The sequence below is a fragment of the Volvox carteri genome, assembly GCF_000143455.1.
Source record: "Volvox carteri f. nagariensis unplaced genomic scaffold VOLCAscaffold_4, whole genome shotgun sequence".
NCBI classification, from domain to species: domain Eukaryota; kingdom Viridiplantae; phylum Chlorophyta; class Chlorophyceae; order Chlamydomonadales; family Volvocaceae; genus Volvox; species Volvox carteri.
The window spans coordinates 1,985,655-2,002,091 of NW_003307547.1; the positions used below are offsets into that span (position 1 = coordinate 1,985,655).

Genomic DNA, 16,437 nt, shown 5'->3' on the forward strand with positions numbered 1-16,437 from the left:
GCAGCCCCAGTTCCTTTTGTGTTACGGTGGCCAGACCGTGACCGAAGACCTGGGAGTGCCGCCGCCGGTTGCGGGGCTCTGTCGCAAACAAATGCTGCTGCTCGGTTATCAACAAGCGGCTGCAACGCGTGAGGATGAACAACAGCCGGGTATATAATGCGCGAATGGTGCGCTGCTGGCAGGCTGAGCGCTCCTCCTGCAGGAGTGAAGTGGGGTTCCTTCGGGCTATGCCGTGCCAACACATCGGTTCACCCGAGAGACATCGTAAAGGCTGCATACCTCAATATTGTCAACAACGTCCGTAATTGTGAGCTTAAAGTCCTCCACAGGCGTCTCAAGGCACTCCTCCGCGATGTCCATAATGCTGCGTTTGGGCACCGAGAGCGTACATTGCTATCTTCTGGCAGACAGTGCCGTCACTGGCTGCTTTTATTTCCCAGTTATTGAAATTACCTGGCGATGACCTCCAGCACGATGGGCACGTCCGCACCCTCGCGCAAGTTGATCTGAGCATAAAGGTCGCGGACATCTGCAAGGAAAAGACGCAAGTCCCTGTCCACCTGACGCTTAGCCTCGTCAAAGCTGTGAGAATTGCCACTTCGGGAAGTTGTTGGCGAACCACTCTGGACATTTAGCACAACCTGCGTTCACGTCGGCGGCGATGGAACGGACACCATGAACGATAACTCACTCTCCTTGTCAACTGGACGCCAAACCAAGCGTACCTGCGGAAGCCGTGCTGAGCCTTCCACCTTTAGGTTCCGTTCTCCACGAACACCTTCCAACGAGGTCACAAGGTAGTTCAGCTGCGGAAGAGAAGCAAAGATGTGAGCACCATCAAAAATCCTGACCAAAGAGCAATAGCGTAAAACCTAACCTTGCTATAGTCCGAAGTTGGGACTGGCCGCTGCGGAGTACTACGGCCAGACGCCCCAGACGGGTTGCCGGGGTGGTTTGCCATTGCGACGCTTTGCTGCAGGGCAGACACCCCAATAGTCCTTTTAAACATGTGGCCAAAGAATGCTAAACAGCTATGAAAGCATGCGCACCCTCGAGCTAAAGCTCCCCGACGAATGCGATACTTTCTCAAGGCGTTTGGCAAGGATGGGCGCAAGCTTAAGCTTGTCTTCCACTGCGGAAGCCAGCTGCCTCGCAATGCTAGGGTCCACGCCATCGGCTGAGTTGCATCGATCCCAGGCCTCCGGGTGCACGCCCAGTAACGGAGCTCTTGCCTCAAGGCCCCGAGCCTCAGCGCTGCTAGACCGCTCGTAGCCCTGGAACGCCATGCGCATTATTGCTTCTTCATGAATAGCTTCTCCAGGTATCGAGGCCCTCGCGGTTGTACGCCGAGTATGCCCCAAGTATGCGCCGGGCTGCCTCGAGAATTCATCCATCTCCCCTCCAAGCTCCTATCCTCCTGAAGCGCTGAGCCCAAGGCTTAGGCCTGCCATCCTGCTGAGGTGGCTGGCCAAACCAGTATCTACACTTGGGCACTGTCTGGGATGTATATGAAAGCCTGTCCTCAAACGCCAATATTTGCGAAACCTTTGCTTTAAAAGTAAGTGCAAAAAATAAGCTGACAAGCCTAGAACGACTACGCGCGAACACGCTGAAAGGAATAATGTGGTGCCTACGAAAGCAGCGTCGGTAAAAGAACGTAGAAGGTGAACAGTTTATAGGTCAGGTGCGTTCGTAAATAGCCTAGGAGTTACTCGCCTAGGACTTCCGCATGCGGAGGACAATTGTTTTACAGTACGGCATTGAAATTCCTCAAACTTCTTAACCGCAGGCAACGTCGTATTACTCCACCCCGGGAATATGTGTCGGACAACCGTAAACCAGAAGTTAAGATTTGCCGCATACCCATTAGATGGGAAAGCCGAAACACACAACGCGGTTCATCTCTGCGAAGTCATACTTGTCACTGCTGCGATTTCGCTTAGGGACGTGGCCTTTGGAGGTAAGCCGACCCCGGTGGTCGGTCGCGCCAAGAGCGCTGGTGTAGGGTCCGTGCTGACAGAAATGCAGTAGAAGATGGGTTCACGTATGGTGGGTTTCCCGCTTACAACGACATACGGGAAGGGCTCCTCAATCTATGTGTACGCCATGCTGATATCGAGCCCCTTGCCTAATATGAGGTCTGTCATGGAGATAGATCATCAGCGCGGACTTGCGCAGATCGTTGCGACGCACGCTGATAGCCGAGCAGAAGGTCCTTACCTCAGGTCGCTTACCCTAGTTACTGTTTCCTCTCGCAGATGGGGTTCATAACACTTTTCCTCCTTTTTCCTTTTTTGTTTCTTCCTTCTTTTTGACTACGCTAGAACCCGCGGTCCATGAGCCTCCTGGCTCGTCTGAGCCTTGTAACATAACATAACCGCAGGCCCAAGTGAGAAGGTAGGAGTTCTTGCGCAAGCTAGGAAAGCGACAGGCTTGCTAACAGCATTTTATTTCCTATAAATGCAGCAAAATCAAGCCAAACTTCGGTGACGGTCCTGATAGTTGCTGAGAGCCGTTTAGCATTGGCTAATCAGGGCTAATCAGGGTAGAGTCTCGTCCACACCTTTGGCCATCTTGAAATGTTTTGCCGCAAAAGCGAACGCAGTGATAACTTTCCTCACCGAAAAGGTGCTGGCTTGTATGCCGGCTTGTATGCACACCTTTGCTGCCCTCTGCCTCAAGGCCGCGGCAGTCGCTGGAGACGCCTTGTCGCATGCTTTACTTACACGGACGAATTGGAAGAGACCAGGGTCTGCCATGTAGGAAATCCTTCACTCCCATTTGAGCCTAATGGAAACCCCACGATAAACCACAGGGACCCTTAACAGAGTACGCCTGCAGCTATAGTTAAGTCAGCTGCGGAACAGGGATCACTGTAATGTTGATGTAGTTCTTGCATGGTAGGCCCAATTACAAACCACGGACGCCCGTCTACGGGACGCTCAGAAAGGGAGGGCCCATGGGTCAAGGTGGTTGTTGCCGATGGTGGACGTGATTGTCACTCTATACGTTTTTTTCAGCTACACCAAGATCGGTAGGAAAATCGGGACGAATTATTATGGGAAGGGCCATACTACTCTCAAGCGATCCTGCGTTGAGGTAAATCTTGGTTGGGGTCGTCGTACAAAATGATATTGCACTGTAAGCTAAGTGCAAACAGGCAAAGGTTTGTAGTCCGCGTAATGTATGTATACTCTCCGTTCGAAGGATGGGCTTTTCGCCAGCGGAGCCGCCCACGGTCGCTGCCGTCACAGGGTTGAGAGAACCGTCAGCGTTAGGGTTGCCCCGTACTATTGACTTTTGGAGGCGATCAGTGTTTATTTATGGAAGCTACAAGGCCGCTCAGCTGCGATCATTCTTCCTGAAAGCGACGGGCAAGAGCGATGCTGAAGTACATGAGGAGGTTTGGGTGCCACAGCACACATGGGCTGGAGAGGAGATGTATAATCTATGCATCGCTCTGCGAGGATTTTATCTGAAGGTTTGAGCGGGTTATGAGGTCAACAACAACGAAGCCTTGCAGGCCCGTGGGGCGTCGCGTTTAACCTTCTGGATCGAATTACAGTCTTTGTTACATAAAGGGATGACCATTGCAACAAATATTTTCCAGGCAAAAGTTCGTCATCGTTGTGCGAGTGGCGTTTAGTTGCTCGTCCATATTACTTGCATCTTCTCCAAGTGTTGCCTGTTTGGCTCCCTCTTGCAGGCGGGTCAATTCATTGGCTCTCGCAGCGACTTCGTCCCGGAGCAGATATGCAGGAAGCTATCCCTCCTGTGCGACAAGGCAAGCCACATCCCGCTGTACCCCGCCTCTATGACATGCTGCCCCTGACTCGGCTTTGGCTCGGCACCTTTCCTGACCGACTAGGGTTGCATATTTTTGGGATCAGTTGCTTTCACAATTTACATGAGTGCTTGAAGGGAAATGTCGCTCACGTTCAAGCTGGGCAGCACAGGGGTGCATGTGAATGTGTGCAGGGGATGGCAGTGTGGCAATAATGGAAGGGGGAAGGGGAAACATGCCACAGCAGGTACAAACCAATACCAAAACCAAGTTCCTGTCCCCCTCGCTTCACTCGTTTGTGGTTCGTCTTTCCCCCTCGCCCTAGCGCGGCCATCCTACGTGACACCCCTGCATCATTAACCAATCCATGACCCTGTCAACACCCGGCTTCGGACCTCAACCCGTTACCTGAGCCCCAGACTCTCGACCTCGCCACCTCACTGGCCGAAACCGAGACGAGAACGGCGTGTAGAACCCGGCCCGCCCCACGGCCGTTGCGTGTTCAAGTCGCGTCGGGAGCCAACTGCCTCTTTTTCCCTCTGCCGGCCCTATCCCGCCACCTTCTTCGCAGGTGCCGCCCATGTCGGCAGACGCAACCCGCGCTGCGCTTCAGCAGGAGCTGGGTGTCACGGATCTATCGCAGGTCTTCGAGTGGATTGATTTGGACCAGCCACTCGGATCTGCTTCCATCTCCCAGGTGTGGTTGTGTGTGTGGGTATTTGTATGCCGTTGGGGGTTTGATGATGATGATGATGATGATGATGATGATGATGATGCTGATGGATCCCCAAAGAGGCGAACTCCTCAGTCGCGCGTTGTGAGGACCTGCGGTATGACGAGAAAAAAGCGGCACGCCCAGAGTAGCAGCGAAACAGTATATGAATGGGTTTGTGAGTGTGTGTGTGTGTGTGTGCGTTTTGTTAAGGTGCGAGGGGATTTTACGAGATGAGATGAAATTAAGGATAGATAGAGGCGCTGGCATCGCGCAAGCAAACGCAGTAGTCTGTCCTACAGCTTTTTTTACACTTTTACCCTATAATCCTCGCATTTTGTTTTAATATTTGAACCGCGGGGTTAAATAAAATTAAATTGAACGGCGGGAGAAGGAAAGCGAGCAACGCGTGCGCATGTGTATGTGTGAATGTGTAAGTGAATCAATTTAGGTGTCAATTCACGTCCTTGCAGGTGCATAAGGCCCGGCTGCGGCGCTTTAGCCGCGCGGAGCTGTCTTGCGCGAGTGCCAGTTTGCGGCGGCAGCGGCCCTCGGAGTATCAGTTGGGCCAGGGGGAGGGGGCTTGGGAGGTCTGTAACGCGCTGGGCATGAGCCTGCGGGAGCTGAAGGTCATCAACAAAGGTAAACGACAGGGGCTGCGTGCTGGGGCCCCCGATGGCCGGTGGCTTAAGGAGAAGGAGGCGCGGCGGAGACTCTGGCTCTTAGACCAGTGCCGCGTTTGTTGAAGCGATGGTGCGATGTGTGGAGAGGCAGGAAAAGAAGAAGAGGAAAGGCGTGCGGAAATGAATATGAGAATGTAGGAAAAAGAAAAAGGAAAAGAGTAGAAAAGAAAGAGGATTGAGAAGGGAACGAAGGAGAAAAGCGACTGTGAGTAAAAGAGACAAGCTCTTCTTGAAACTTTAGGCGGTCTGGGGTGGGGGGGAAATCAGTCGCTGTCTCAAACCGGATCAGACAAAGCAATCCGAAGGGTGGAGCACTTCCGGTACGGCAGGGCTGGCCGTGCACAACGACTCCTGCAAAAGGTAGGACGAAAATATATATATTTTTGGCTTTAAACAAATCTCGTAAATATAACACTGTTTCAGCAATAGCCTCTCGCGGCATCTTTTTTCCCTCCCCAGCATACCCTTTACTGGACAACGGTCGTCAACAAAACACCTGGCGGGTATTCCTCCGTCGCAGGCGTTGACTTAGAACGGCTTCAGCCCGGGCAGACAATACGTGTCATAAAACCCAAGTCTCTGGCGTCCTATGACGGCAGCGGCACTAGCACTAGCAGTGGCAGTAGCGGCTTGGAGACACGGGTGCCGGCTGTTGCAGCCCTTATGCACGCCGTGGCGGCTGGAGATGCCCCAAAGGACGGCCTCGTCGCGGTTAAGGTAAGGCCCATCAAAGTTTAGTGGTATGGACTGAATGGACAATCACAGGGGACCGAGGGGGTATTTCTTAGGGTTTGTCACCCGATGCTCTGTCCCTCTACTTGCTGTACGACAACAGCTCAATAAGTAAGGTGTGATGCAGTCGGCGGAGGTATAGCCTGTACTGATGCCGTATATCTGTACGTCAGAACAACTCCCGGCGCTTGCACTGCTCTGCAGGTCCAATACCCCAACGCGCTTCCCATCATGCAAGCTGACCTAGCCAACCTCCGCGCGGCGGCGTTCTTCCTGTCCAAAACAGAGCTCAAAGTGGGTTTTTAACATCAGAAGTGTAAGAATGAATTGAAAATCCGCTGGATTCCGCTGTTGAATTTTAAATTTATTATTAAAAGTTAAGTTAGTATAAAAAATCATGGGATTTGATGTTTTGCCGCCTTTTGCCGGTTGTTTCACGGCAAATTCCGATCAAAGGCCCATGCCACGTGATAACCTCCGCCTTACCATGTCCCAAATCCTAACTTATGTTGTTGTCGTACCTCCTCCGTCACAGTTTGACTTGGTCTCTGCAGTGGACGAGCTGAACAAACAGATCCGGCTGGAGTTTGACTTCACACGGTTCGTACACCAGTTGTTAATTATTCGTTAGGTCGGTTGGGACGAGTCAGTAATTCCTCTTTCTTGACGCTTTGCGTTGCCAGTCAGTCTGTACACACTTACAGACACACCTACAGACGCATCTGCAGACTCTGTATCTCACAACTCAAATATTTTACGAATTCAAATATTTCACGTCGAAATCTTACCAGCTGCCCTTTCTATACCTGTATCTTATCTATCCATCTATGGACCTATCCATCTATCTATACCTCAATACACACACAAACACGAAACACACACGTACCCCAGGGAGGCCCGTGTCATGGACACCATTTCCGAGCACCTGCGGCCCCAAGCATCCAGACTGCAAATCCCGCGCTCTGTGGGCGGCCTCGTCACCCAGCGGACGCTTGTCATGAGCTTCGTGGAGGTGCGCGGGCCTCGTGGGGGATCCGGGGAATGTACGGACAGTGGGATCCAATTTGGAACTTGTTGGTGCCTAAGAGACCCGGTGGACCCGGTGCGGAAGAGAATCATCATCATCATCATCATCATCATCATCATCGTCATCATACCCAAATCCCATCTGCAAAATCTTTGCATTGTAATAAAACGACCTGGAACGACATGCCTCATTGGGAGATATGATATCAGTCATTCTGTTTACCTGATGATAGAGCGGCTCGGAGCACGTGTAGTACGGGAAAAACGATTGACAAAAGGACTCTTTGGCAACTGGAACAGCAGCAACGACAAAAACCGCATCGCATCGCTGCATAAAGAGTGCCCCCAAGTCTACTTTTTGCCATCGCGGCGGCAGTTACGTAGCGCTAACCCCCCGATTGTGTCTGACTATGAAGAAGGTATGCCGCACGCTGCGGATTACTCTCTCCTCTCCCTTCTCCCTACGTGCTCTGCCGCAGGGTGTGCCACTGCTCGAAGCCAGCTCTCGCGTCTCCCGAATGTCGCCCCGGGCCCGGGACGCAGCCAAGCGCCTCATCCTGAGCAGGTCCGTATCACCCGGAGGGGCCTGGGTTAGGGTTTTAGGGGTTTTAGTGGAGATGTGAGGACGAGGGACGTGGTGAAACAGGAACAGCTCCGGAGCTCTGAGCCCCGTGTCATTTAGTCGGTCAATCTCACCAGGGCATTGAGAGGGAGGGAGAGGGAAAGGGGGGAAGAGGGAAGGAAAGGGGTTAGATGGAGGGAGAGGAAAGGGGGGAGGAAAGGAGGGAGGTACCTTGGACAAATTTCGGCGACGGTGTTTCTTAATCTCGCTCCGCATGCGGGCCTGCGGGGATGTGCCTTCTGTGAGTAGGTATCCATCCGCCGCTGTCGCCCAAATGTACAGGGTTTCGGAGGCGTACGGAAGAATGATCTTTGGCGAGGGACTCTTCCAGGTGCGGCTTCCGGCGGCTGTGTGTGTGTGTCTTTGCGGTGAACTGGGCCCCGAGAGATTGCCCGAACCACGGCCCTACCAAGTGTTGGGCCCCGGCCCATCTTTCCCCTGTATGCCAGTCTGTCTATCTGTCTGGTCGTACGGTTTCCTTGTTTCCGTCCCGCATATCGTTGACTTCCCGACACGCAACCTGTACCATTCGAGGTTGGGGCCCGTTCCTTTGAGCGCTTCCTCCCGCCCGCCTTTTCCCAAACCCTTCCTCTTGAGACTCGCACGGCAGTTTACGGCGTTGGACGTGTCGGCACAGTTGACCGCCTTTGCTTCCTCTTGTATCATCATCATCATCATCACATGGTTTCCCCCTCCCTCTTCCTCCTCTTAAACCGCACCCATCATCACGGATCATCCGGCACACAAACACTACAATACACTTTACTACATTAACATTACACCACACTACATTAACAGTACATTACACTACACAACGCAGGCTGACGGCCATCCGGGCAACATCCTCATAGGCCGGGGCGGGCGAGTGGGGCTGCTGGATTACGGACAGTCGAAGCAGTTGCCCGACCAACAGCGAATGGCGTTCGCGGAACTGGTTTTGGCGTTACATCGGTGAGGGGGGGAGGAGGTGAGGGAGCTGCCGCGAGGCCGGAGGAGGACGTGGGGGGGGGAGAGAGGATGCGTGGGGGAGGGGGGACCCGTAGGGGGCTGGCGGCGTGTATTGCATGCGGGGGTTGCAGGGGACTGGCACGTGCGGGGGAAACGAGAGCTTCACATGCGGTTACAGCTTCGGTTAACCGCCAAAATAACCTAAGATTTTCCCCAACTACCCTTTTCCCCCCAACCCGGTCAATACACACACAAAACACACACACACACACACACACGCTCACAACCAACTGCCAGCGGCCGTGCGGCGGACATCTCCTCCAGTCTTGGCAAGCTTGGAGTCGTAACAGAACGCAACGATCCGGACATCCGTACGGAAATGGCGTACGGCATGTTTGACACGCGGGGCAAGGTGTGTGGGTGTGTGTGATGGGGGGGAAAACCATGGGGCCTGTTTGCTCCTTCCTATTGGCCCATATTCATTGATATGCCGCCGGTAGCGTAAACGAGATTAGGGAACTCGCTCCTGGTTCGCTTGCATGTGGGTAATCTTTCCCAGATTTGAGATGCCTCTTCCTGGCTGACTCCTCTTCCTAATTCTCACTCATTTCCTCACTCATTCACTTGTGGCACGGAATACTTCATGTGTCGTACCGTGTCGTACTCCTTTAAGTGTGTTCCTTCGGGTCTGAGCCGCGGGCGGGAATTACTTACTGGCTGAGGGGATGTCGATCAAATAGCAGTCAGTGTTATGGAATAGAATCAGATTTGTTTTTTATGTCTTTTGGTGAAAAGTGACAGTTTGACGGCTCCACAAATCGTTCCCGCCCACACCCGATCTACACACGAGAACGCCCTTGCAGGTGGACCCCTTTGACCCGAACTCGCCCATCAAGCGGTCGGCCATCTCCACCTTTCCTCCGGATATGTTTTTCGTACTGCGTGTCGTACAGCTGCTCCGGGGTCTGGCCAACGGTAAGTCTAGCTGTGGAATGCAGCTCCCCTGTTGTGAAGCAGGCGACGATACCGACTTTTTACCGGTACGACAGTATTTCCCAGGGATAAATCGGCCGTGTCCATCTGTGTCCGTTTGTCGGTCCGGTATGTCGGTATGTATGGCGGATTGTCTTTGCATGTCTCTGCCGGTGCGGCGGAAGATGATGGCGCCTTGGGAAACAGTGCTGAGCTGCCGCTGCACCACCTGCTCCGGCACCACCACCACCACCACCACCACCACCCTGCCCATTGGTCTGTCCGTACACCCTGCCCATTCCATTCCCATCCCCATCACTTTCTTTGTTAGAATGGGATGGGAACGCAAAAACCTCCCGGATGAAAACTCTCAAGCAATGGAAACAATCGCAAGCTTCACCATTTTTGCACGTGCGCGGTATATATAGTTTTTTTGAATCTTTTTTTAAATCTTTTTTGCACATTTATGTATTAGTATAAAAGTGCATCTCGTTTTTCGATGTTTCCTGTACACGTGCGTGCGTTTCATGCGCTATGCCTGTGTCGCTGTGTGCTGTGTGCTGTGTGCTGTGTGTTGCCCGGTCCTGTCCTGTCCTGTACCCCCGAGGCACACACAGGCATGGGCATCAACGACTTCTCCTGCGCACGCCAATGGGCTCCCTTCGCCAAAGACACGCTGAGGCGCGCACGACGCGGTGGCGACGAGCGCCGCGGTCTCCGCCACTTCTTATGGCCCCCGCTGGGGGTCAATGTGCTGCCGCTGCAATTCCCTTGGCGGGGCGGGGCCGCGGTGTCGCAGCGTTGATTTCCCGTCAGCCCGCGTCAGCCAAATTTTTAATCACCTACACAGTAGTAACGCCGTAAAGTTAGCGGTACTACTTTAATCTGTATATATAGGAGCGGTTAGACAGTCGGATAATAGGTAGGGACGGTCAATATCTAGTACACGAGGGCGCGTTCCGCCTATGGGTGGACACAGAAAATTTACTGACTTATGGTGTAGGCCGGCCCCAGCTGCGACGCTGGACTGAGGCTGCTATCTCCTCTTCCCCCCTCCCCCCCAGCGCCGGGGGAGACGGTTAGTCCGCTCCCCCAGCGCCGGCATCAACCTCGCCGAGCATCAACTGCTGCAGCACATGGAAAATCCTCGTGGGACGGTTTTTCACGTAGTACGGCTTTTAATTCGTTTCAGAGGTGCCGTACACGTTGGAGGACGTGGCTGGTGTTGTGGAGTACGAGACCTAATGGCGGGGTGCACCTGCACACCTTTCACAGTCATTTGGGTGTGGAGACTGACTTTCCACGTTGGGGTGTTGGGGGGTATGTTGAGGTTTGGGTTTCGGAGGAGGCTAAGAGGACGGTTGTATTTGTTCTTTTCTTCTCTACTGGGGCACCTCCCAAGTCTCTGTCCTCTTTTTGCTAATATTTTTTTGTCTGCGATTGCGTTGAAGGACATTTCTGGCGGCCTGTCGTCATCATCATCGGTGACTTTTCCTGTACAGGTTTCTCTGCCCGAAACATACACGCGTTTCGCAGATGCACGTACATTCATTCGTTCGTTGTTCGCGGCGATCTGCTGCGGGGCCGCCCTCTCAACTAAAGCCGTACGACAGCGTACGACCCAGAGCGCAGTGCGCGATTACAAGCCCAGCCTAAATGGACCGTGTGAAGAAGAGAAGGCATTCTGATATACTTGTACAAGTGCGAGCGTACCTTTGTGTGTGTATGTGTGTGTGTGTGTATGAAAAATCGTATGAACGGAGTAAGTGCTTACGTGGGGTTTTGTACCTTTAGTGTGCGATTTTGTGACGAGCTATTAATCTAGGAGGCAACCGCACTGCGCTACAGATCGGCGTGCGTTGACGGCGCCTTTCTGGATTTCTGTTCTCGGCGCCTCTGGACGCTTTGCCTCGCGCATTCACATTTGAAACTGATTATCCAGCAAGTGTTCAGCAAGGGGCGAGGTGAGAACCACCAAACAGCAGCACAGACAGCCAGTCTAGTTGCGATATCTGGGGAACTGGACGGGGGGATTGAAATGGACGGGCGTCGACTGTGCCGACGAGGTCGCTACTATTACTACTACTGCTACTACTACTACTACTATTACCGCATGATGGAATAATTACATCAATCATTGCGTTCTCTGGCGTCCTTTCATTGTCGCGTGACATGATATAGTACGGCACTGCACACGAGAGATAAACAACATGATGAAGTGACGTCTTCAGCCGCACCGCTTCGACTGTGTTGGCTGTACGACGGCTGTACGATAGGAATTCTTCGTGTTTATGTCGTCGCCGCCTGGGAAGCTAGGACAGACATGCAGATATACGTATCTAGGCGGAGAACGAAATTCATGGCACTGGATTGCCGGCCTTTGGCAGGATGTGGGCATACGGCCGTACGGTGGACGTAGCGAGTGACGCCGGGGCATGGTGTCTGTCCCCCAGCCGCGTTATCTTCGGTAGTGACCTGCCCGCGAGGTCGGGCTCTTCCATTTGCCAATACTCGAAAACCGCCAAGGCCACTTTCATGGTGTGGCACTTGTTGGACCTATGAGAGTTTTACAAGGGTAGGTGGGTTGCCGCTAGCGGGTGGTAAGCGCATTTGGAGTGAAGAACACTCTGTGAATGTTAAAATGTAAAGTAGGGTATCGTGGACTTGGTAACGGTTCACGCGCTACCTTGCTGACAGCCGACCGACCTGGCTGCCGCTGCACAAGCGCGGGTGAGGGTACGACTGGGTATGCCACTCCGGGTATTAAGCCGAAAGAGAACTGATAGCAATGGAAAGAGTCAACCCGACGAGCCGGAGCGCAGGGCGCTATGGAGCAAAGAAAGGTGGAGGTTCTACTACCGTCATGGCACACAGTCGACATTTTGCAGCAAGCAGACTTGATTTGTTGCATCATCGGATGCAGCTGGGTGTGACCCGCGAGAATGATACAAGGGGTGCTAGGCCCGTTCTTGGCCTAGCAGCTGGCTGCAGCAGTGTTGACCTACGGGTTATGCTCGTGCCTCCAACAATCTCCCTCCGCCATAAGCACGAGCAACTTCACCCGGCGATATGCGTCCTTAAACGCTAGAGTACAGAGAGGATGCGATGTGCACAAATGTATATTATGGAAAGGGAAATCACAGTAAAGACCTGAAGAGAGAAAACCAAACCACGAAAGGAATGCAGGGGATTTATCGCGTCTTTGTATCCCGGCCTCCCTCCACATAGCTTGCCATCGCGTGGCCACGCGTTCAGACCGCACGCAATACAGTTACACCAGAGCTGTACCCTGTGACTGCATCCAGCGTTGCGAAAACGTGACCGTTGTTATTGGACCTGTCGTCATGGTGTGATGTATAACCAACGGAGTTGACACGTCATAGTGTTCGGAAGCAGATGCAAGGATGCAAAAACACGGTTATTCTCTCTTATATTTGCTCTTAGACCTGGCCTGAAAGCAGGTCTTTACCAAGTTTCCAAACAGTGTCCTAAGCGCTACGACAACTTTTCAGCTGCAGCAGTGTTCAGCCCGCCTGACGCTCCAGGCTTAAGCCATTCTCGGCGTTTCGTATAGAACTGTTGTCCGCGGTGAAATTGACACAGTCCTACGTGGCAGGCCGCCGTACGTTTGCGTCTTTGCAAAGACGTCCATTGGGGCTCCGCAGCCGCGGTGGCATCAGCAGCTAGGAGAAAACCTTTTCAGGATATGCAATTACATGTTTCACAAGTGTTTTATAAAGCTGGACAGCTAAGTTAAAGTGCCACCGCGACACCCACCTCAACAGAATAGCTTGTAACGACTTCATTGTGCAGTAATCCCGTTCTTTGCCACGCACTAGGTAGTTTATCCCAGCAATCCTCGGCGCCCTGGCCTTTCGCCTAGGGCGCCAGGGGGTGGTGTGGCGGAAATGCCGTTCCAGAGGCTGCCGACCTCGCTGCCCTGCAAGTCGAGCCCCAGCCCGCGGACACTTCTTGCGCCTTTACGAAGTGCATTTGCAGCAGCTCGGAGGCTTCGCGGCGCGCACCATCAGCGTGGAAGCGGAGCTTGCCGTTCGCAAGGGCGCCAAGTTACACACTCGACCACCCACCCGCGCACGCTGGACGACGACTTTGGCTTTGGGAGTTCTTCGCCGGAGCCCATTGTCGCAACTCCGGGAGCAAACGCTCTTTCGGAGGTTGAAGAGGATACGGATATTCACAGGCGAGCTTGGCATTGTCCGTTTGAGCCTTCATGTGTAGGCACATCTTAACTCACCCCCAAAGTTTCACAGGTTCTTACGGGAAAAGCAGCGCCTCAGGACTTCTCCAATAGACGACGATGGCTTTGATACGCAATATCAGGATGCAGAGCAGCCTTCTTCAAGCGGGTCTGGGTGTCCAGTCTACGTTATGCTTCCCCTCGACACAGTCTGGGTCGTAGGGAACACATCTGTAATAAAGAAAGAGCGTTCGCTGGACATTGCGCTTCATACGCTGAAGCAGGCTGGCGTCGAGGGCGTAATGGTAGATGTCTGGTGGGGCTTCGTGGAGCGCGCCGGGCCTCGGCAGTACGATTTCAGTGCATACAAAAAGCTTTTTCGGAAAGTCGGGCAAGCGGGCCTTAAAGTGCAGGCGGTGATGAGCTTTCACGCGGCAGGCGGTAATGTCGGGGATACCTGCAAAATTTCATTGCCAAAGTGGGTCCTTGAAATCGGCGAGCGCAACTTGGACATATTCTACACGGACAAGGCAGGGTACAGGAACAGGGAGTGCCTGTCGCTTGGTTGCGACGACGTGCCGCTCTTCTGGGGCCGCACGCCAGTGCAGATGTACGCGGACTTCATAGACGCTTTCGCGAACAAGTTCCAGACCCTGTTTGGTACGTCCTAATGCTCAGCGCACCTGCTGGTGAAGGCCTCCTGACAGGGGATTTGTTCTTGGGGTGCGCAGGGTCGGTCATAACGGAGGTCACGGTCGGGCTTGGGCCAGCGGGGGAGCTGCGATATCCGTCGTATCCGGAGGGCGACGGGAGATGGCGCTTTCCGGGCGTGGGCGAATTCCAGTGCTACGATAAGTACATGCTGGAGAGCCTGAAGCGAGCAGCGGACAAAGCGGGGCATCCGGAGTGGTGGGTAGTCCGGGGGTCAACGGAGTTTTGGGGATTCATTGGGGAGTTCCACAACCCTCCCCCGCCGCAGGTTCTTGGTTTTTGAATACGCAAATCACCACGGCCGTAAGCATAGGGACCTGAGCATCTTGGCTTAGGGGACCTTTGCATGGCAGAGGATTGCGTGGATTGAATGTTCGACATGCGGCATACGGCTTTTCTGTGTTGTAACGCCCCGTGGCTGCCCCGGGGAGCAAGAAACTTTGGCCGCATGCTATGTTCGCATTTTTGCGTGCCAAGATAAGGATTCGGCGCCAAGCATCGTTCCTTGTTTCACTGGTATCTACTGTGATCCGCGCGCACGCAGGGGGCACGGCGGGCCGCACGACGCCGGGCACTACAATAGCAGGAGCAACGATACAGAGTTTTTCAATACATATAAAGGCAGATGGAATTGGTCGTACGGGCGCTTCTTCCTCACGTGGTACAGCGACATGTTGCTGCAACACGCGGACCGGGTGCTGACCGCGGCCGCTGAGGTGCTCAACAAGCACGGCCGACCCCGCGTCTTTCGGTCGATGCGCGATGTAAGCTTGGCGTGCTTGGCAGGGCGCTCGGCTGGGCCGTCAGTTAGATGCCAGTTGCCAGTTTGTTAAGAAGTCTTCCAAACCGGGCGAAAAAACCAGTGCTGGTTTTCGGGGGGTTTGAAGACGGAGATAGGGCAGGGATGTGTGAGACATGTTAAAAAAAGACGCAACCTAGGGTTTGAGAAGCGATTATGGGATGTTAGTTGAGCCTCGGGAAATGTGTTTATTGGTTGACGCAAAGCCTGCGAGATTGAAGCAAGCAACTAGTAAGTGACAGGAGGGGCACTCTTATGGCCTGTGGGCTGTGACCGTGACCGATCTGATCATGAGATGGATGCCCCCACAGCATGGCAGGGAGCTGGGCGGCTCTGCAAGGAAAAATGTTAGGGCATTTCTATCCTGGGTGGCTTTGCCTAGGTGTTACGTAGCTAAAACGATTCTTGCGGCGTTTGTTGTTTGCGTTGTTCACTGCCCTGGTGCTGTTTTCCGTTGTCATGGTTGCATATGCGGCCTTTTCAACCGGCCTCCTCAGGCCTCCAACGGGCACGTCATCTACGAGTTCGCGCCTGCTGTCAAGATGGGCATTAAGCTAGCGGGAGTGCACTGGTGGTACCGCTCCGACTCTCACGCAGCAGAGCTTACGGCGGGCTACTACAACACGCATGAGCGGAACGGGTACAAGCCCTTCATGGCCATGCTGCGGCGGCACGACGCTTCCTTGAGCTTCACGTGCGTGGAGATGCGGGACTGCGAGCACCCCGAGGAGGCCAAATGCAGCCCACAGATACTCCTCCAGCAGGTGCGCCTGTATCGGGGAGTGGGGTCATGAGAAAGGGTTAGTGCTTTTGCGGGGGGGGGGTAAGGTTAATGGGCTGGGGTGGTGTTGGGTGAGGGCTGGACTGGACGTTGGAGCCATGGGCTGTGAGGTGGGCGGTGATCTTCCCGAATTGTCCATATGATTATTGGCGCTACCGTCTGGCCGTTGCCGTCGCAGGTGATTGAGGCTGCGGAGGAGTACGGGGTGCCGCTTTCGGGCGAAAACGCGTTGCAACGCTACGACGACTACGCGTTTGACCGGATCGCGGAGAGTGCGTTTGGCCGCAGCGCGCGGGCAGGGCGGCTCACGCAGGTCACGTTTCTACGCATGGGCGATCTCATGTTCGACAACTGGGACGCTTTTTCACGCTTCTTGAACCGCATGCGGAACAAGGCATGAGGCGTGCTGCACTGCTGCGGTGTGCTGTGCGTGCGAACTGCCGAGAGAGGAGCGTGGTTGTGCGTAGCT

General features: G+C 53.9%; 1 protein-coding gene across 1 annotated transcript; it reads left to right on the top strand.

Moving 5' to 3' along the window:
• Nucleotides 1-3,186: 3,186 nt before the first annotated feature.
• VOLCADRAFT_103220 (uncharacterized protein) lies at nt 3,187-16,368 on the top strand (the record flags this gene model as incomplete). The annotated part of the gene is made up of 22 exons (XM_002946750.1): nt 3,187-3,481; nt 3,707-3,784; nt 4,356-4,481; nt 4,970-5,138; nt 5,700-5,896; nt 6,116-6,205; nt 6,447-6,511; nt 6,803-6,923; nt 7,417-7,502; nt 7,842-7,890; nt 8,380-8,510; nt 8,805-8,919; nt 9,371-9,482; nt 10,097-10,174; nt 10,544-10,557; nt 12,177-12,209; nt 12,735-12,796; nt 13,751-14,337; nt 14,409-14,586; nt 14,933-15,152; nt 15,685-15,951; nt 16,147-16,368. Exons 1-22 carry the CDS (start codon nt 3,209-3,211, stop codon nt 16,366-16,368), a joined length of 3,273 nt encoding a protein of 1,090 aa, XP_002946796.1. The 5' UTR covers nt 3,187-3,208.
• Between the last annotated feature and the right edge of the window lie 69 nt (nt 16,369-16,437).